At 42.5% G+C, this 21,719-nt stretch overlaps 1 protein-coding gene across 3 annotated transcripts in view; it reads left to right on the forward strand.

Annotated features, from left to right (window-relative positions):
* The window catches only part of PLPPR1 (phospholipid phosphatase related 1), a 130,829-nt gene that overhangs the window by 87,766 nt on the left and 21,344 nt on the right, over positions 1 to 21,719 (forward strand). For all 3 annotated transcript variants that reach the window (XM_040540376.1, XM_040540378.1, XM_040540377.1), the window contains exon 3: positions 7,829 to 8,017. In XM_040540376.1, the coding sequence (XP_040396310.1) occupies positions 7,829 to 8,017 (189 nt within the window). The remainder of the gene's footprint in view (positions 1 to 7,828; positions 8,018 to 21,719) is intronic.

A 21,719-nucleotide genomic window follows, 5' to 3' on the forward strand; every position in this document is an offset into this window, starting at 1 on the left:
GCTAGTCCAAACTTGATTGCCAAAATTGTATAATAATGCAATTAATTCTTGAAATGAACAAGAAGCTCTGCAGAGACCAGTCTGTTTTCTATACAGCCCCAGCTTCAAAGGCCTTTGGGTGCTTTTAGCACTCTCTCTGAGCTGCTTCCCAGCTTGTGTCACCGTGCTGACTGGACATAAAACTCCCGTAACAAAGCCATGCCCTGAATTTGGCTGCTCTCAGAACATCGTGACTTGTGTGCCTCAGTTCCTTAAGAAAACTGACTGCAAAGTCAGTTATGTCAGGTGAGGGACTGAAAACACATCAGAGGAATGGCAGCTCTGAAAGATCACTGGTTTCATATTTATTCCGACACAGCATAAAATATGTGGCTATTCTGCATAATGAAACCGTTCATTTGGAGATATTTAATACTAGGTGGAATTCCAATGTAGGTTATTCGTCTTTCTGTCTCCAAGTAAAGTATTTTTTCGTGATGCATCCCTCTAGCAGCTGTGACTTTACTTTGTGATATTTTCATGAACAGTAAAGATGATTTGCTGCATCCAGTCAGTCTCTTTGCAGCCTAAAAGATTGCACAGTCAGCCAGGTCCTTGCCATCCACTCACTGTGGTCAGAGATGATGAGAGCTTTTACTGTCCTGATACACTCTTCCTCTTTCTGCAGACGTGGGTGTGCTGTAGAAGTACCAAGGTGAAAACTTTTAAAGCATGTCATTTGTGATAAAAGGGTATAGAACAGATGCTTAACAAACTGCTGTAGAGGCTCTTGTTGATCCCTGAAGAATTCAGGCTGCTAACTCCCATTAATGCTAATAGGAGATATGTACCTATTACCCTCACACCTCAGTGGGAGAATAGGCCTTTTAGCTACTAGCACGTCTGGATCAGATGGACTTCTAATTAATTGTTGTCTCCATCTTCTTTGTTATGTGTGAGGACAGGCTTTTCTGAGGGGAGCTGTTTAACTCTTTTCTTACCACTTTACCATCTACAACATGAAAAATTGGATCCGCTTATTTACAGGTACAGTCAGGGTTTATATAAGTTTATTTAAGTTGAAGTCAGGATTACAGTCAGTTTCAGGAGTCCTGCAAAAATATCCAGAGACATACCATGAAAACACTTGTAAAAGTAATTGTTTAAGTAAAATTGTCATGTAGTAACACAAACCCAATTCTTTTGACAGTATTTGAAGGAGGCTAGATTATTTAAGTAAACAATGTTGTACTGATAAGATATTGTGGGTTTTTTTCAGGCACAAACACCAGAGGTACGAAATCTGTATCAGATGAAGGATGATTTATTAAGTGGATATCAATTGGCCACATATAAATACAGGCAGCACTTAAAAAGAAAATTCTTGACCCCTGCACCAGCATGAGTTTCTGAGGCTTCACTCTAATCAGGATGCTTCAGGGTACAGTCTCAGTAATTCTTAGATGGAGGCTTGCTGTGTTTTTATAGAAGTGTGAAAGTGTGTCCTGAAGCTTCATGATGCATGTGATTGTTTCCAGTTGTCTGTGCTTCTAACACCCCTCTACTGCAGCAGCAGGGCGAGAGCTCCCAGGTCTAGGACACACAGCTGAACATTACTGATGCTGTCCAGTAGAGAGCAATAACACTCCTAACAATTCCTTCCAGCAGTAACACGGGAGTGCTATACATAGTTAACCTGTGTTTTCACGACATACATACACTGTGTCTGCCAGATGCCCCAATGTGTCTATTCTGGGAATTATGTGCTCTTACCAGCTGGCTTAAAAGAGCACAAGATTTTTCGGGCTTTGTGTAGCAATTGGTCACTAGAGCTCGTTCGGAAGGGGAGATGGAAGTCTGCTTAAAAAGGCTGGAACCTTTTCCTGCTGTGGGTGAGCCACAGCATGTGTCCACAGTTGAAAGCACTTAGGCATGTTTGTGGTGCTCTGTTCATAATATTGCGAGTTTTGGTTTATAAACTGAAAACCACAGAAGCTTGCTAGAAACAAATAAACTGAGCAAGAGTATCAATAGTTATGTGATTGACTATCCGCTAAGGAACATCTCATACAAAGTTTGAAAGGCTTCTTTCAGAAGGAATAAAAATGTGGTCTTTTATGTGTCATTTATGTGCAAGAACAATTTTCCAATTACCAGTCATGCACATTAAAGGCATTGTAAGATATGTTATCAGTAACATGTGGGAAGACTGACAAGCCGAAAGAATTTACCTATTCATATCCAAATGTGAACAACAGGGTCTGTATTTTTTTTATGTTCATTCATATGGTTTTGCACTATGATTTATACAAGTGACAAAGTATCTCAGTACACACAACAGAAGTAGATTTTGCAGTGGCTGTATGCTTGTCTTACAGGATTGTACGGCTAGAGAGTATATGAGAAATTTTTACAGCCACTTCCTTTTCTCACTCAATTTCTTGGTCCCTTATTAAGAGCTCTAGGGAGTCTTCGGGGAAGGCTGATCAAAAAGCTTTGCCTCCTGCTGTCAACTGTCTCTCTCCGTTAGTCTCTGTCTTTTATAGCTTTACGTCCGTTTCCCAAATGGAGTTAGCCTCTTGCTTTCTTGGTTGCAAAGTGGTGGCCTCTCCGGTGTTCACAGCAGTACAAAAAAGGTGCTACTCCTATGAAGGTTTCCAGCTGTGATTAAGAGATTGCAGTAAATGAAGAGAGTGTGCCAAGTCGGGGGCTTGAGTCCCACTGTCAGGTATTGCAATAGCTTTGGGTTTTTGTTTGTTTGTTTGTTTGTTTGTTTTTTCAGTGGTCTCTGAGTTGTACTGTCACAGTATTAGGGTGAAGGGGAGGATTTCTGGATGTATCGCAATATCCCTGGGATTAATGTGCCTGAATCACACTTCTTACATTGAAGATGCTGTTTCTCTATACTTAGGACACACTCTTACACTAATACCTGTTTAGCACCTGCACCAAATAATTACTGATTGCCCAAAGAAGACTGCAAACTTTCCTTCATATTTCTTGGACATTTAAGAATGTAATTTTTTGATTGCATAGAACCCCCACAATTTAAAGAGGAATAAGTGCTGTGATGGGAAGGTCTGCAAGGACAGAATCATTGCGGGCTTTTAGAGGTACAGAATTTAATGGTGTGGTGAGGGACAGGTGTTGAATGAGGTACTACAGAATTAATCCATTTAAATAGCTGGCTTCGAGGAAGAAACACAAAGCAGTTGTGTGAATCCATGTTGTCAAGCCTGATCTAAAGTCAAACTGGAGTTTTTTAATGGGGCTGGATCAGACACGTGGTGTGTATTGTTAACGGCATCGTGAGTGAGCTTCTGCAGAATCAGGATCTGAGCATACATCATCGAGCTTTTTCATGTGCAGACTATTGACTAAACCAGAAAAATCTAGTCCTGCAGGAAGATAAATCTTGACTATGCCACAGCTTCTACTGTGACCTAAGGGCAGTCATTTTATCTCCTCCTGCTTTTGTCCCCTCTCTGTAAAATGGTGATAAGAGTATTTTCTTATCTTACAATGGAGTAGTGATGATAAACATTAAGGATTATGATGTGCTTAAATACCGTGGTAATGAAGGCCATTAAGCACCTTAGACAATTCTATTCATTGGCTGCTTTTCTAAGCTGAATTACTGAGCATTTTTATTTTTTTTTTTCCAAATAAAATCAAGGAAATGTATCAATAAGGATTGATAAGTAATGTCTGCAAAATGTCAGTGCTAAACTGCACTGTGTTTTCTGAATTATGTAACTAGACATTCTGTATCTTTATCTTGTCAGCCTACCTGCTCTTCTTCAACACTTCATCCAAAGACTCTAAAACTTAAAATAATGAGAAAAGGGAAAGTTATCTGCTACAACCTGACTGTGACTACAAATATCAGGGATTTCTGCACTTGTCATTTTAGGTCCTAGCTTTAAAAATTGAAAAAGAGTGGGTGACTGAAGCTGATCAGTGACTAGTAAAACAGAATTAAATAATAATAATAATAATAAATAAAAGTCACTCCTGCCACTAGAAATAACCATGAAATTTTCACCAAGCAGAACAGAAAAGGGAAATAAAAAGGAAAAGAGGAAAGGGAAAGGGAAAGGGAAAGGGAAAGGGAAAGGGAAAGGGAAAGGGAAAGGGAAAGGGAAAGGGAAAGGGAAAGGGAAAGGGAAAGGGAAAGGGAAAGGGAAAGGGAAAGGGAAAGGGAAAGGGAAAGGGAAAGGGAAAGGGAAAGGGAAAGGGAAAGGGAAAGGGAAAGGGAAAGGGAAAGTTTGCCTTTTGCTGAGAAGCTTCTGACAGCAGTGAATACTCAACATGAAGCACAGGAACATGCCACACACATGGTCGGGACTTCACTGACTCTATGTCCAGCAAAAGATTACCCACATTCATTGTAATAACTGACCTGTCCTTTCTGTACCTCACATCATCCCTTGTCATAGTGGGTCTGTGGAAGGGTCCGTTGAACTGGAGGTCTAATTTCTGCTGCTCTGCTGTTGCTATTTCTCTAAAATGTTGGGAATACCTACAGGATCTGCTGTTCTCAGGATTACAATCTTTTTTTTTTTTTTTTTTTTTCAGATTATATGTGTTTTGGTTTAATTTTTTTCTCAAAAGGCCAAAACACGCACACAAACTGAAGTGTGACCAGGATTTGATTTATTACTGAGGTGTCTGTGTTGTAGGTCAGTATTGACATAAGTCAGACTAGAGCTGCATTTTATATGCAAGCAGTGTTTTCATGCAGCACTGAGGCAATGCTTGGCCCTGGGAAGGTCAGAGTCAGTTGTACAACTGCTGGCTAGAGAGTGCTTTGGGGATAAACAAAAAATAAAAATAAAAAAATAAATATTGAAAAGAATTTTTTCCTGTGGCACCCAAAGAAGGGTATAACTTCAGTGTCTGTTTTCTCCCTTTCCCATTGACAAGGGGAAAAGCAGCTCCTGTTGGCCTGTCTCTTATAGGACTGTCTCCTTTCATGCTGGCTGGGGCTGGCAACCTAAAGCATGTCTGGAGGTGTGTTTGGAATAGGACGGGTGGGTCAGCTTATTACTGACACTGCTGGAACTGAGCTTCAGTACCTCTATGTCCAGGCATTCTATAATCTGTGTTTATGTCTATGTCAGGTAGAGTAGTGATAGTGTCATTGCCTTCCTCTGGTGTTAAGTTATAAAACTGAGTTGCCCAAGGTTGGTAAGGAAATCTATAGCTGCACAGGGAGGTAAATTTATGTCTTCTAGGCCCTTAATTACAGAAATGTGTTTGTTTATAGGAAATCTCACTGACTCAACCAGGATGTTGTAAAGGTCTCTGGGAAATTCATAAATAATAGCACCTTGCTTTACATTTGTAAAAAAAATAATCCACTGAGGGAGTTATTGTGTCTTCAAAATAACAGGATAAATAGTGAAAGCTGAACAAATGAAGGACTTCTTCGGGTACACATTTGAGATGTGAAATACTCAAAGCAGGTCATTCTAAATCTATTATTGTATAATCCTGATTAAGTAAGAAAATACACTTGCTTACACACCTTTAGAGGTAGATATTGCACAGGAAAAAATACACAGACTAAATCTTTTGATTCTCCATCCAGTTACAGCCATCTCCAGTAGACCCACAGCAGGACACAGGAGAAGCGTGAGAGGGAAGGAGCAGGGGAGAAGCCACCATGTACTGACTGTACAGGGTCAGCATAGCTGCAATCCACTACAGGGTGGTAGATTTCAGAGTTTAGGGTCTTAAAGTTACTGAATCATCAGAAGGAAGCAAAAATCATGAGAAAACAAATGTTTGATTAACATTTTATATATTAAATTCATTCTCTAAATCAGGGTGGGAGAAAGAAAGAATATGCATGTTTGGAGGAAATAATTTTGTGGATTACTACTTGTTCGAGCTTCTAAAAAATGCTGTGTACTTTGTCTATGTAAATTTCAGTTGGTACCATAATTCTGTAATCAACAGAAGCTGATGTTTGAATCTGAACAGATAATTGATTGGGCTAAAAACGCTAAACAATCCAGGTTGTATTTTACAGGTGTGGGATTAATCTGTGGACCTCAGAGTCTGGTTACAAAATGTTATTATTGGCTTTGAATGGGGAGGGTTCAGAAATCTTCAGTTTTGGATTCAGTTTGGTCTGCTTTAATCTATCATAAAAGCTGCTCAGAATGGTGGTGGAGTCTTCCTCTCTGGAGATCTTCAAAATCTGTCTGGACATGGTCCTGGACAGCCTGCTGTAGGTGGTCCTGCTTGAGCGGGAGGTGGGACCGGGTGACCTCCAGAAATGCCTTCCAACCTCAACCATTCTGTTATTCTGGGATCTACTTTCACTCATGTTCAACTGAACATCTGTTCAGTTGGCTGGTTGGTTGGTTGGTTGGTTGGTTGGTTGGGTTTTGTCTTAATTTTGGTCCAACACATGCCCAAAGATACCATGACCTGTGCATCAGTGTTACATGCAAGGTTAGGTCTGAGGAGTACATGGATAGCTTGTAAGTCTATCTTTGAGAACAAGTTGACAAAATTATTTGTTAAAGGTCTGTTCTTATAATAATCTCAGAGCAACACAGTTTTGATGCAGGTATCTTGGAGACAAAATGGTACAAACAAGCCACTTTGGTGTTTGTTCCTTCACTTTTGTTTTTATTGCTTGCTTTTTTTTTTCTTTTTTTTTTTTTTTCCCCCTAAGGCATGTTAAAATAACCTTTATATGTGTCAACTCTGGTACTAGTGGTAAGTGGCGCTCCTCTCTATAAAGACCACCCTGTATCCAACCCTGGAATTGTCATAATATCCAGAACAATATCGCTGTTTTTGTAAGCGTTGAGGATTTTGACGTGAGATTTCTTTTGCAATCTGGCAGAGAGGGAACAAGAACAATGAACTATCATATCCACTTAATTTTCAGAGGTTAGGTTTAGTGACAGCCCTGGTGAGGTTGTTTTGAGATGTGTTGGGAAGCTGACACAGACACTGACACAGCTTATACAGAATAACTCTGAATATGCACAGAAATATTGATAGCTGAGATTTTCCAAGCAGCCCTGTTAGTCAGCAGTAAATTACCAAAAAGAGAAAAAGAAAGGCTCCTTGTGGTATATATGTGTAAAGATGATGATCCAGACTCGAGCCAGAGGCTTTTCCAAAAGTGGTTGTGATGGAGTGGGGTAGCCAGACAACGCAAAGTAGCCCAAACCAGTTGTCTGGGGGGACAGGATTTCTGAGTAGACTTCTAAAGCTTTCCTGGTAAGCTGCAGTTGAAAGGAAAGGTGAGTGGCAGGAGTCAGATTTCCCTCTGGATCTGTCAGATCTGGTGACTGCTTCACCTGACCCACCGAGGGTTCTTCTGGATGAGCAGAGCATGCACGTTCCCTGTTGCGGGCTTGCAGCTGCAGCGAGGAAGCATTTTGGCTTTAGCTTCATTTATCCCATGCAACAATCCTTTCCAGCTGCCTACCGCTGTGCACAGGTTTTAGCTTGTCACTGTCAGCTCTCACAGTGCTGCCTCTCGTCCTGCTAGTTTCCATTGATCGTTGCTGCCGTTGACACTCACATGCCCTTTGACGAAGTAGCTGTCAAAGCTCCTGTCCCTCTACAAGCTGCGTTAAGGACCCGCTCCTATCTGAAACATTCATTAGTGTCGTTTGCCAAAAGGTTTATGTAACAGATGTTGCAAAGCGGGCACGCAGAGACGCACATGCACACACACACACACCCCAGCGTTGCAAGGACTGTCGGGGTGATGATGAAGGGAGGATGGTCTGCGGGACTAGAGTAGCTTGAAGGCATAGCTGCATCTGTTAAAAAAAGCATCTAATGCCTCTGTGTCACCATGCTGTATTTTCAGCTTGTCATCATGGCTGGGACTGTTCTGCTTGCCTACTACTTCGAGTGCACCGATACTTTTCAAGTGCATATCCAAGGTTTCTTCTGTCAGGATGGCAATTTGATGAAACCGTACCCTGGAACGGAGGATGAGAGCTTCATTTCACCCCTTGTGCTCTACTGTGTGCTGGCTTCAACTCCAACAGCTATTGTAAGTATAAGAAATTGTTTGAATTCTCCACTACCGCTCCATAAATAACAGCAACAGTCTTGTAATAGATTTGATTTACAAATTGATTTACACTGTAATTGATTGTAATCAATTACACTGTAATTGATTGTAATTGATTACCTGTAATTGATTTACACTTAGCTGGATCTCTGCTTTGCCTTAGCCTAATATGATCTTCATTGCTTATCTTCAGGTGTAATTATTCTGAGGTAATCTTAATGCAGGATTGAGAGGTAGAGCTTGTTAAGCCTGTTACAATAGCTTGCCCAGTTCAGTGATTAGCTGTGAATTGTCTGGGCTCCAGAGGGTCATGAATGCAAAGGTGATGTATTACTGAAAATAGAAAAATAATAATAAAAAAAAAACGGATAAGGTGTGAATAAAACCTGGGTTGGACATGCAGCATATTTGGGTCTATTTGCTACTATATTAAGAGGACTATTAAAGGGTTTTAAAAGGCTTAGATGAGCAGAAAGATGTTCAATATGAAGAAAAGCATGAGTGCTATTTCCTTGGTATTTAGAATCTGTTCATCTTTTGGCAGCCACGTCCCCTTACCTTTTTTTTTTAACTCGACCCAACCAGTCAGCTACAATGTAGCTGTTCCAAGCAGGTGAAAATATACAATTAGCTGAGTACATGCACTTCCAAAATGGTTATTGTAGTCACTGATTAGCGAAACATTGGCCCTTTTCCATTTTCTGTGTAGAAAGTTACAAATTTCACCAATAGTTAATTTTCCTACCTATGTAATTACATTAATAAATTCCTACCAGACTCTGTCTTTACATGCTTTGTTTTCTTATACTTCTTTCTTTATCTTTAGTATTTCTTTCTTAACTTTGCTTCGCAACCTTTTCAAAAATTGATGAAAACTGTGCATGAGAGATAAATGCTGGACTGTAGTCAGTTTCAATTTTTGGTCTGTATGAGTATTAATGCATGAAATAGTTTAACACAGAACGTGATAAGAAATGTGAAAGAGATCTGTGTAAGAGTCTACAGTTTTTGTACAGGACGCTTCATGAAAACGAGTAATTTTTTTTAAATGAATTATGTCATGAGCTTATGAAAATCCTCTGTAGTAACACTATTATTTTCTGTATTGAAACTCAGTTTAATGCCTAATCTTGTTTGCTTTGCTTTGTGCTGCAATGATAGACAAAAATAATTACTACATTTCTCCATAGTGATATTTACAGTAACTTTCACAGGCTGTGCTTTTAAAGCAAAATCGAGTGATGTATCCATGCCTGGATGCAGTAACACTGGAGTTAGTGGGAGGCTTGTCCCTTGTTTCAGTGATACGGCATTAGGTGGGCAAGCAGTATTGAGAATGTTGCTCTTTAGCTGGATCTTCTATTTAAAGCCTTCCTCTGGCAAAGTGGGTTGCAAACTTTTCAGGTTTTTCTCTGCTGGATCGACATTTCCTTTCACTTCAGAAGCCCAAGAAGTTTTCTCTAGTTATTTATGAAAAGCTGGATTGGAATCTTCTTTAGGAGATGAACGACACTGGTTCTGTAAATCCCTAGGCCATGTTAAACATAGGAACTGAAAGGCTGGAGTGAACATCAAAGTTTTTGGGTGTAGAGACCTTCAGCTAAGTGCTGTGTGGAGCTGGTAGGTCTATCTTGTACAATACAAGCTGTGCGGAGATGCCAGCTTGGATCCAGAAGTACAGCAGTCACACTAAATGACCGGATCCAGTACTGGATCAAAGGTAATAAGCAGTGCTGCTTGGGTTACACTCTGCTGTTGAACTGCCCATCTACCGCTTCGTCTAGGGAAAACATTGGTCAGGGACAGTGCAGGGCTCTTTTCAATATGTGTCGTTATGATCTCTTTGTAGAGCCTCAAGGAGACAGTAGGTCAGACTTCTTGGGAAAACTCTTTTCTTTTCATTCTGAATATATTATGCATTAATACATTATTTAATGTGTTGATTGTATTATTTTGTTGTGTTCTTAATACATCATTTAATTATTTCATATGTAATTACTTAGTATTGGGCTAATCTTCAACCAGAGAATGTGTCAAAGGGGTCTTTTTCTGTCTTCCTTACAGATCCTCAGCACAATGTTTTTATAAGAGTAGTTTCACTATATTTCTCATACCCATCATTTTCTCAGAGACTTTCCCCTCCTTGCAGGCTAATTTAAAATTTCTGCTTTAGCTGGTACCTGTTTTCACCCTGTCTTCCCTCTGCAAACTGACTTGTCAATGGTCATTAACAGAAAGCTAGTAAATGAGATAAAAAGTGAGCTCAGAGACTCCATAAGCTCTGTCCCTGCATTGCATTACCGGTCTGAGTATGAGTGTGAGTATCTGCACCTTTCATCTGGCACCCAAATGGGTGCCTGTTATTCGGACAGTCAAAAACTAGGCAGAGATTTTTGATACAGTTGAATGTCCCAGAGATTTCAGTGAAAGGAGCAAGTGCAACCATTTCTATTTATACAGTGATGATTGTACTCTCTCCCAGTAAAAATAAAAAAATAAAAAGAGCAGAAGAAGAAAACACAGCTGTGCTTTGTGGGAGGGAACTTCGCATGCATTCACTGTGGGCTAAGCAGTAGTTTCCCTCTGTGCACTTTGCTGTCAGGAATAATCACTGACAACCTGCAGCTCCAGTGTGAAGGACTGTCTTAAGTCAAAGGTAATGCCAGTTCCTCTTTACAACTGTGTTTTTCTCCTCTGTAAGATGCTTGCTGCTTCATTTTCTGACAGCAAATTGCTTGGTTTGCCTGAGAGGATTTACGGCAGGGAGTCTGATTTGCTTGTTGCATGCATATTGCCACTGCTCTGACACCTCATGGCAGGAGGGGAGTGATTATTGCTAGGGAGAATGGGAGGATCCCAGCAGTAGCTGGGAAGAGCTTGTGGTTCTAGCTAATAGTTTTTTCTGGAGCTATGGAAAGTGCTCTAGTAGTATGTATAACCTCTCTCTGATTAGTCAAGAGCAATGTTTAAGTGCAGTCCTGTGTACACAGCTCTGAACAGCTCTCCAAGCCCCGATTTTAACATAGCTATGAGGTGCTATAATGTTTGAAAGCCAAAAGGGAGCATCTTCATTAATGTATTGCAATATCCCCATGTCTCAGTCATTTGGTTGTGACAGTGGCCGTGGGGGAAATGAGTATATGTGTTTTATTTTTTCCCTGAGAACACATTTCAGAAGTGCTGTTGTTGTTTGGTAATATGGTATGTGCATTTCCCTGTACTGTAGCAGCAAAATAAATGAGATCAGCCTGGTTTTTTGCTATGCTGGGTTGGGTAGTTAATCATCATACCTAAGAATTACAAAAGTCTTTTATTGCTCCTGTTGATAACCTTTTAGTCTCTGCTAATGAGAGTTTCTTGCAAGGGGAGATGCCTGAATCTCATGATGATACTGTTAAATAAATTAAAATCATGTACGCCTGACTCCATTCTGTGAAAAGCATTTTTCTCCCAAATGTTCCACTGAGAACAGGTCAAATGTTTTCATCTGCCTTATTCATTTTTAATTCTCTGAGTGTGGCAGTATTAGCGTCTTTGCTGCAAAGCGGTAGGGAAATGATAATTTTAGTGATAAGTAACACATAAAGAAAGGGCAAGCTTTTTTTTTATTTGTAAAGAAACAACTGGCCATTTTATTTCATATTTAGTGGTTTATCCTCTGAAACATGCATGTTCACAGAATCACGGAATGGTTGAGGTTGGAAAGGACCTCCAGAGATCATCTAGTCCAACCCCCCCCCGCTCAAGCAGGGTCACCTAGAGCATGTTACAGAGGATGGCATCCAGGTGGGTTTAGAATATCTCCAAAGAAGGAGACTTCACAACCTCTCTGGGCAGCCTGTTCCAGTGCTCTGTCACCCAAACCATAAAGAAGTTCTTCCTCATATGGCGATGAAACCTCCTGTGGTTTAATTTATACCCATTACCCATTGTCCTCGCACTGGCCACCACTGAGAAGAGTTTGGCCCCATCTGCTTTACATTGTCCCCTCAGGTTTTTTTTGAGGTTGATAAGATCCCCTCTCAATCTCCTCTTCTTTAGGCTAAACAGGCCCAGCTCGCTTAGTCTTTCCTCATAGGACAGATGCTACAATCCCTTAATCATCACGCTGGGCCTTCTCTAGAAGATCTACGTCCCTCTTGTACTGGGGAGCCCAGAACTGCACACAATGCTCCAGTGCGGCCTCACCAGGGCTGAGTAGAGGGGGAGGATCACCTCTCTCGACCTGCTGTCCACACTCCTCCTGATTCAGGCTAGGATCCCATTGGCCTTCTTGACCACAACGGTGCACTGATGGCTCATGGTTAACTTGTTGTCCACAATGACCCCAGGTCACTTTCCGCAGAGCTGCTCTTCAGCAGGTCAGCCCCCAGCGTGTACTGGTGCCCGGGGTTGTTCCTCCCCAAGTGCAGGACCCTGCACTTGCACTTGTTGAACCTCATGAGGTTCCTCTCTGCCCAACTCTCCAGCCTGTCCAGGTCCCTCTGAATGGCCACACAGGCCTCAGGTGTGTCAGCCACTCCACCAAGCTTTGTATCATCCACAAACTTGCTGAGGGTGCAGTCTGTTCCTTCATCCAGGTCATTGATGAATACGTTGAACAGGACTGGACCCAGTACTGACCCCTGTGGGACACCACTAACAACAGGCCTCCAGCTAGACTCGGCACTGTTGAGCACAACCCTCTGAGCTCTGCCACCCAGCCAGTTCTTGATCCATCCCCCTGTCCACACTGGATCCCACACTTCTGGAGCTTGCCCAGGAGGATGTTATGGGAGACAGTGTCAAAAGCCTTGCTTAAGTCAAAGTAGACAACATCTACTGCTCTCCCCTCATCCATCCATCCATCCATCCATCCATCCATCCATCCAGTCAAACTCAAGTAGTAAATTATGCTGTCAGCATTGGTAGAAAAATGGGATTACCACAATCCTGTCTGTTTTAGATTGAACTTGTAGTTATCAGTATATGCTGGTGACACAAAGAGCTTCATGAGACGAAGGTGAAACTGTACAGTTGTTTCTAATACCTATTTTTATCTTCAGAGACTTTGCCCTTCTTGCAGGCAGATTTCAGTTGTGCTGACATTGAAGGTTGGTTATTGGAAAACTGCTGCTTCCAGCTGTCCTGCTTACATGATAAGATGGGTATAGGAATGCCTTCATTTGCGTTCCTACCCTATCTAATGGTAAAGTGGAATGGATTGGAACAGAATAGAACAGAACAGGTCACTTGGAAGGGCCCTGCAGAGACCATTGAGTCCAGCTGCCTCACCACTTCAGGACTACCAAAAGTTAAAGCATGTTACCGAGGGCATTGTCCCAAAGCCTCTTGAACACTGACAGGCTTGGGGCACCAACCACCTTTCCAGTGAGCCTGTTCCAGTGTCTGACCACCCTCATGGTGAAGAAATCTTCCCTGATGCCCAACCTGAGCCTCCCCTGGCGCAGCTCTGTGCCCTCCCTTGGTTCCTGCCATGGGTGACCAGGGAGCAGAGGCTGGCACCTCCATCTGCCCTTCCCCTCCTCAGGAGCTGCAGGGAGCAATAAGGCTGCCTCCCAGCCTCCTCTTCTCGAGGCAGGGCAACCCAGGTGTCCCTGGCAGTCCCTTGACTGTCATGTCAAGTACTTGGGTGAGGTAGTGGCCAGCCAGTCTGTGTGGACAAGGGAAAGGGAGTGAGAAGGAGCATGTTCACCTCCGTGGCCTTGTGAGAATAGCACAGAACTTTGGTCTTTGCCTCAGCCAGTTTCAAAGGATCACAAGTTCCTAAATGACAGAAGACTGCTTTTGTCTCGGCATTGGGGTGGCCTACAGCAACACATCCAAACAGCTGACTTCTGCATTACAGATCGTTCAGTGGACAGCCCCTCTTTTGGTGATTGTAAGTACTTCAGGAAGGGTGAAACTAGCAAGAATTTTTTTTTTTTTTTCAGAGTAGGACGTCTTAGGCTGCAAACCCTTTTCTGGAGATAACCATAGCATAGACACTTCACTCGGCTGGCTTCCTGATGATCGGGAATGTAAATATTAAAAGCAGCTTGAAAGGGGACCCTGAGTCCCATGATCACAAGTCTGGTGAATTTAAAAGTTGTCTGTCCAGCAGCAACATGTTTCGCAGAACCTGAGAAAAAGTGTAATATTCCAGTGCATCGTCAGTTCCAAAACAGGTATGGTGGGAGGTACAATAATTCCAATTTGTAGCAGAAATAATAATTCTTTGATTTTTGCCAATATGAGAATTTTATTAAAATAATGTTTCAATTGGAAAAAGTTGTTTTGCACAAACACTACATTTTCAAGCCATTTCCTTAAAAATATTTTGGTACAACTCAGCCACATCCATTAGTGTCCCTCAAGGCTAGCTTTTCCCTGTTACGTGGTTAGTACAAATCAGGCCGTTCCCCTGCTGGTACTAAACAATCATTCCAGAGTTCCGTGCTGCTTGTTGCACTGCTCCATCCAGTGTGATTTGTCTGGCCACTTGAGAGAAGCAGAGAGGCTTAGGAATGAAGGCAGCCCACTGAAATGAATACAGAACAGCAGCAGAAAGCTTCAAGGGCACCATTTTTCGTTTTCTTAAAGTAGAATGGAAAGTGCCTCTGCTGTTTTCATGCAATCTTTAGTTTCTTTCTTTCTTTTTCCAGGAGGGAAGTGGCAGCCTACACGTAGCTTTTAATTGTCTGGTGCAATTTAGTTCTGCAAAGGAGTATTTGTTTTAAGATAGTGTTTTCGGAATCAGTCAAGCCAAACAGTGGTCCAGTTATTAATTAGAAGATGAATTAGCGTTGATCAAACTGATCTGAAGCAGGAGGAAAGTCTTCCAACTTTTCTCAAGAGTTTATGCTTACCTCCCAAATTTTAAAAACATTATTATTTTAGATGTTTTTCCTGTTCTAACCACCAGTTCCCTTCCTTGTCTTTGGTGCATTATTCCTGTGTTTTATTTCTAGAAAAGAAGCCAGGGAATTTCATGCTGTGTTGGCCGAGTCCCCTGTGGCTGCTCAGCAGCAGATGCTGTGAAAACCAGGAGCAGCCACTGCTGCTCAGAGCCCTCTTGCAGCAGCACTTCCTGGCTTTTTCAGGCAGAAATAACAAGACTCCCCTGTGCTAGGCAGGCAGGCTGGGCAGCAGTGGGGAGCAGGGGGCTCTGTTGGTGCCTGGACCATCCCTCACGCCTAAGGAGGGCACGTCCCTCTTTTAGGGTGTACAGCACCGTGCTTGTGTGGTCCCATCTTTCAGGGCTGACCTCCCTTTCTGCTTAGCTGCAGGGGGAGGACTCCATTTGAGGGCATTTGCTGCTCCTTCCTCTTGCTGTCGGGTTGCAAAGCTGAGGTTGCTCAGGGCTGGGCTGGAGAAAGAGCCTCACGGCTGGGCAGGTGTCATCCATGAGCCGTGGCTTGTCATTCTCTTTTTCAGTACTGTCATTGGCAAGCTGGGATATGTAGGAGTCAGGCCAGGGTGCCCATTACTCTGGGTGAAAGTTTATATCCTTGCTTTTATACCCCATTCTGGAAAGTAATAATTACACCTTGTTTGTTCTAGCACTTGCAGGCAATTCTGCCGCCAGTGTCTCGCAGGACTCGGTAATGGTCTCACAACGTGTCAGTTTCTGAGGAATACCGCAGAGCTGTGGGAAATTTCTTCTCTTGATTATACTGAAGTTTCAGAATCTATTTGTTTTAGACAGTTTTCCCACAGCAAATTGCTTTTTTGAACAGTTGTGTTTTGTGGGCAGACCAGGATCCAAATTGTGGCCTTCGGTCCTATCGACTTTGGGGGAATTAAAGGAACAAATTTATTTTTATTGCAAAATAACTTTTTAAAAACTGTTATTTGATGTTGCTTTCATTGAACAAAAAAAAAAAAAAAAAAAAAAAAAAAAAAAAAAGGAGGTAATAATTAACTGAACACAGATTCACAGATTTAAGTTGAGAGAGCATCCGAGAAAACTCTTGACTGATCCCTGGTCCTCATTAGCAGCAACAGTGCTAGTATTATTAGGGAAAAACTCTGCCCTCCTAGGCAGGATTGGGCCAGGGTCCTGCTGCAGACAGTAGAAATGCTGTTTCGGGAGAGGGTGCTAAGGCTGTGACTGCTTCTGTGACTGCTCGCTGCCCTAGGTGTCTTTCTCAGCATGAATGCTGCTTACCATTTACTGCCCAGGCTTGACTATGAAGTATCAGATGTGCCGCATCAATATGTAGCTCTGTAGGCAGCAGGCAGGTTGGCAGATCAATAACCCACAAGTCCCGTGGCTAAATGTGAGGGAGATCAAAGGAATTAAGGAATTAGAAACATGAAGTGAAAGCAGATCTGAGCCATGTTCTTAGTGGGGGCCTACAAAGATGCCACCAGACTGTTTGAAGGACGTGAGGCAGCGCTGCAATGGACTCAAGCTGCAAGAAGAGAAACTGTGATTGTTAGGGAAAAATCTTTCTATGCTGACAGTAGTCAGACACCGAAACAGTGCCCCCCTACAGGCTGTGGGATCTCCATTCTCAAAGACATTAGAAAACTGACTGCTCAAGGCCCTGCTCAGTGCTGGCTCTGCTATGAGTAAGGCTTGGACTGGAGACCTCTGGCACTCCTTCCCAGCTAAATCCCTGTGTGATCCTGAGCCTTTACGGTTTGTGGTGCTTGTGTAAATGTTCTACTGCTTAACTGATGGCAGAGGAGTGGAGGAAGAGCTTCTGTGCAGCACTTGGGGAGTGTCCCTACTGACCAGCAACTGTGCTGATGCAGTCCTGAGATACACCACAGTGCAAAAGGGCAGAATTGCTTTGGGCCCAACCCAGGGCAGTGCTGATGAAATGCCTGCTAGAGCACTTTGCAAAGGTCACCTTTCAGTGGACAGGCATGCATTTCCCAGGGAGAGCTGTGTGGAGTCATTCTAAAAATTGCTGATTGGGGTCCCCATAACCCACAGCTGCTTGTTTTCTCCACTTTTGAGTGCTCTGCACATAGTTTGTCTCCCAGCCAGTGCCTTTCGCATATCTGCTCCTCCCCTCGGCTGCTGTTTGAATGCTGTGGATTTGATTAATTACTTTCTTTCTATTTGTGACATTAAAAATGCAGCCACACGCATTCTTGTAGATGATTCAGGAAATGTCATAGAGCTTGCTGAAGCCAGCCCAGAGATGAGAGTGATGATGTCCTGAGAGCCGAGTACAGATTTGCTTGCTGACAGAGATATTTGTGTGTAATAGCATGTCTCTGGATGTGGTTTTCATGTATTAAATGGCGTTAACAGTGATTGACTCTGCTGTTAATGTTGTTAAAGCAAACAAGCTGTGAGATTTTAAAACTCCTGGAAATCAGAATGATGTAAACTTTGTGCTTAGAAAACACAGGTCCTGTCTGTACTTCAAATAATTCTTCCTAATATGGGACCTGCTTCTGCTTGCTGTGATCAGAATTGCCATTAGCTGTACGACTTTTATGGGAAGCAGCAAAAGGCTGTCGTTTCACAGAGGCAGCCCCAGTCTGCAGGCACAACTCTGCTGACCGTGTCTCGTGTGTGTGCCCTGGCTCATGCTCCTCCGCCTGTATCTGTGTGGAACTGCAGCTGAGATGAAAATGCATAGCCCCTGTCACACAACTTCAGAGTAGGGATGGAGCCCTCACCTTTACTAGAAGACTTATTTGAAGTGAGGTACAAGGCTAATGTACTGAATGGGAGAAACAAATTGAAAAGAACATAAGTCTTAAATCTTGATCCCATCCTTGTCTGTCCCAACTGCACCATCAAGTAAATAATTTCCCAAATTAAATACATCTCCTCAAGGCTCCCCACCCTCACCCCACAGCATAGTTCCTGCAGGAGAGTTGCTCTAGGACGCCACTCTTCTGAAACCACCTCATGGTTGTATCCCACATCCATTTATGGACAGTTTATAGAAACAGCTCTTCTTGATGTTCACCCCTAATCTAGTTATAAAGTATATCACAGAAACATAGAATGGCTCAGGTTGGAAGGGACCTCAAAGACCATCTAGTTCCAAGCCCCCTGCCATAGGCAGTGGTGCCACAAACTAGATTAGGTTGCTCAGGGTCTCATCTAACCTGGTCTTGAACACCTGCATGGATAGGGCATCTACAGCCTCTCTGGGCAACCTATTCCAGTGCCTCACCACCCTCTGAGTGAAGAATTTCCTCATCACATCTTATCTAAATCTCCCCTCTTTTAGTTTAAAACCATTCCCCCTTGTCCTGTCATTATCCGATTGAGGAAAAAGTTGTTCTCTGTCTTTTTTATAAGACCCCTTCAAGTATTGAAAGTCTGCAATGATGTCTCCCCAGAGCCTTCTCTTCTCCAGGCTGAGAGGTACTCCAGCCCTCTGATCATCTTTGTGCCCTCCTCTGGACCTGCTCTAACAGCCCCACATACCTCTTGTGCTGGGAGCCCTACACCTGAACGCAGCACTCCAGGTGGGGCCTCACAAGGGCAGAGCAGAGGGGCACAATCACCTCCCTTGCCCTGCTGGCCACCCCTCTGTTGATGCAGCCCAGGACACAGTTGGCCTTCTGGGCTGCAGGCACCCACTGCTGGCTCATGTCGAGCTTTTCGTCCACCAGAACCCCCAAGTCCTTCTCTGCAGGGCTGCTCTCATTGAGGTAAACATCAATCCCCATGCTCATGTCTGAGATTGCCTCAACACAGGTGCAGCAGCTTGCTCTTGGACTTACTGAATCTCACTAGGTTCACTGGCCCACTTTGCCAGCTTGTCTTTGTCCAGGTCCCTCTGGATGGCATCCCTTTCTTCTACTGTATCAACTGCACCACTCAGCTTGGTGTCATGTGCAAACCTGCTGAGGGTGCACCCAATCCCACTGTCTATGTCACTGATAAAGACATTAAATAGTCCCAGTCCCAGGAGAGAACCCTGAGGTACACCACTCATCACCACCCTCCACTTGGACATAGAGCCATTGACCTCCACTCTGGGTGTGATCTTCAAGCCAACTCCTGATCTACAGAATGATCCAGCCATTAAGTCCATATCTCTCCAATTTGGAGATCAGGATGTCATGTGGGACCGTGTCAAAGGCCTTACAGAAGACCAGGTAGATGGCATCTGTTTGTCTTTCCTTGCCAACTGATGGAGTCACGTCATCACAGAAGGCCACCAGACTGCTCAGGCATGATTTCCCCTTGGTGAAGCCATGCTGGATGTCTTGCTTGTCAACTCCTTGTCTTGCATGTGCCTTGACATTGCTTCCAGGAGGATCTGTTTCATGGTCTTGCCAGGCACAGAGGTGAGGCTCACCAGTCTGTAGTTCCCTGAGTCCTCCTTTCTACTCTTTCTGAAAACGGGAGTGATGTTTCCCTTTTTCCAGTCACCAGGGACTTCACCTGACTGCCAGGACTTTTCAAATAGGATGGAGGGAGGCTTGGCAACTAGCTGTAGTTGTGTAGTTGTGCAAAGAATCATTTGGCAAGAGACTGTGAGCACAACAAAGTGTTGTAAGATACAAAGATTAAAAGAAAAGATAAAAATCCCATTTCCCTTTAAAATCAATAGTTACATAGATTAAACTGATAATTAAACTAATTAACAAATGAAAAACTCTTCAGGAGCACAAGGAGGATAGCATGCTCCTATTGTGCTGAGAACTTGAAGGGGGGAGATGTGATATTTCACTGTCTGAAGATGTCAGTTCACAAGCTGGAGGACTATCTTTTCCAGGTTACAGCTAGAAAAAAAGATCAACTCTGTCATGGACAAAAGGCTGTTGGTGAGGAATATGAGATATTATTTTATTCAGCTGTTTGCTAAGTAGGAGCCAGGAAATGAGTAAACACACAGCAGAGGATTTCTTAAAAGCTGAATGCTGAGGATCAGGTACTTGGAGACACTGCCAATAGTAGGAAGGCAGATGAAACTGAAGGAAGTTTTCTCAACGGATGTGTTGAAATAAGCAGAGGAAAAATGACTACTTAGTTTCCCTGTTATATACATCACCTCAGACTGTGGATAAGCTGAGCTTTCAGTACCCAACCTCCAATGCAATTTTCTTGCCATTTCTACTATATAATTAAACCACTATGATACAGTAGTTAATGAACCTTGCATTGTTTTCCCAAATGGACATTAAAGTAGTAGTTTGCTGGTTTTTTTTTTGTTTTGTTTTGTTTTGTTTTTTCCACTTGTATATGTGTATCTATATTTAGATTTCAGATTTAGGACTGAATTGTACACGTTCCCGGGTTGCTGATTCTGTTCTGGCAGATGCTAAGGCACTTAACAGTGTCAGTGATTGATTTTGGGAGGCCAACTGGACAACTTGGCTGCATGTGGACACTGCTCATGCAGAATCATGCATTTTAAATCATGAAAATTAGTGGAGTTATTCAATTTGAGAAATGCCTGGAGGAAAAAATAATTAAATAATAAATGAATAAACACTTTTTTGAGAGAATATTCAGACCATATTCAGTTTTGCACAGCTAGATCAGAATTAAGTGCCCAGTCTCACCTTGGGCTTTTAGCGCATGCCCTGGCCTTGAACCACTTTCTAGAGCCCAAATAAAGCATACAAGGAAGCAAAACCCTCAAATTCAGGCAACTAAATTCAGTATCAGAGGTAGAACCACAAGAATAGTCCAGTTATATTGAATCATCTTATGTCACCTCACAAATACAGTGTTACTACTATGTATCTAAAGTCTATATTGAAGCAAAGGGACTGGTCACTTTAAAAGTCACATTTTGCTATGTCAGAGGAAATCTGGGATAGTGCTGCTTAAATCACAGATTGAACAGATTTATTCCATGACAAAACTTACTCCTGAATCTAAGTGGAACTAATCTGTCCACATGAGGGTCTCTAGGAGTGTGCCAGATAGCTAAGTTCATGGAAACAAAGGTGGGAATTGAAGCTGGAAAATGCTCAGTCAACTTCTGGTGCAAAGGAAATTAAAAATGATGTATTCTTAAAGAAGGACTATTACTATGTTTTATACCTAACTCTTCTTTGAAAAGTTTGTGTTGTATTTTTTTTCAAGTCCACTAACTCATCTTCTTCACAAACTAGAATTTCCTCGGGGCATGAATTGTCTCTCAATGTGTATGTACAGCCCCAGGCAGACATAGAGTCAAAGCATTAACTCTAACTTCTGAGCATTATCATAATTCAAATAATAAATGGTTTGAAACAGAGTGTCACTTTTAAACTGCTTTACTGCAGATGGTCTGTTTCTTAATTCCCAGCCCCATAGTTAGTGAGCTGAGCTTATTGAACTGCTTGCCAATTCTGTTAAGAGCAGATGGAGTGAAACAGGATAAAGGCAATATTTCAGTGTGGTTCCCATGCATCGGCTCCTACCCACAGATGCCATTATCGACATACATTTTACAACTCTACATCTCTCACCATCAGCGGTTAGAATTATAAAAAGGTTGAGCATACTTGGCTTGAATGTCAATAATCAATAAGGATGCTCATCTGGCTTAATAAGGATAAATTGTTGCCCTTGAAACAGCATACATACCATTACAGCAAAGCAAACTAGGGCTCGCTCCTTGAGGTTTATGCTAACTCTGTATCTGCCCGCATGCATGCGCACACTTTTGTAATGCATTTCTTTGGCCGTTCCTTAACATCATGGATTCCTTTTGTGTTATCATAAATGTAGTTAAATTAATTCCTTTGGGTGCTCCTTCTTAAAAGCTCATTTCTT

The sequence above is a fragment of the Cygnus olor genome, chromosome Z (genome assembly GCF_009769625.2).
Source record: "Cygnus olor isolate bCygOlo1 chromosome Z, bCygOlo1.pri.v2, whole genome shotgun sequence".
NCBI classification, from domain to species: Eukaryota; Metazoa; Chordata; class Aves; order Anseriformes; family Anatidae; genus Cygnus; species Cygnus olor.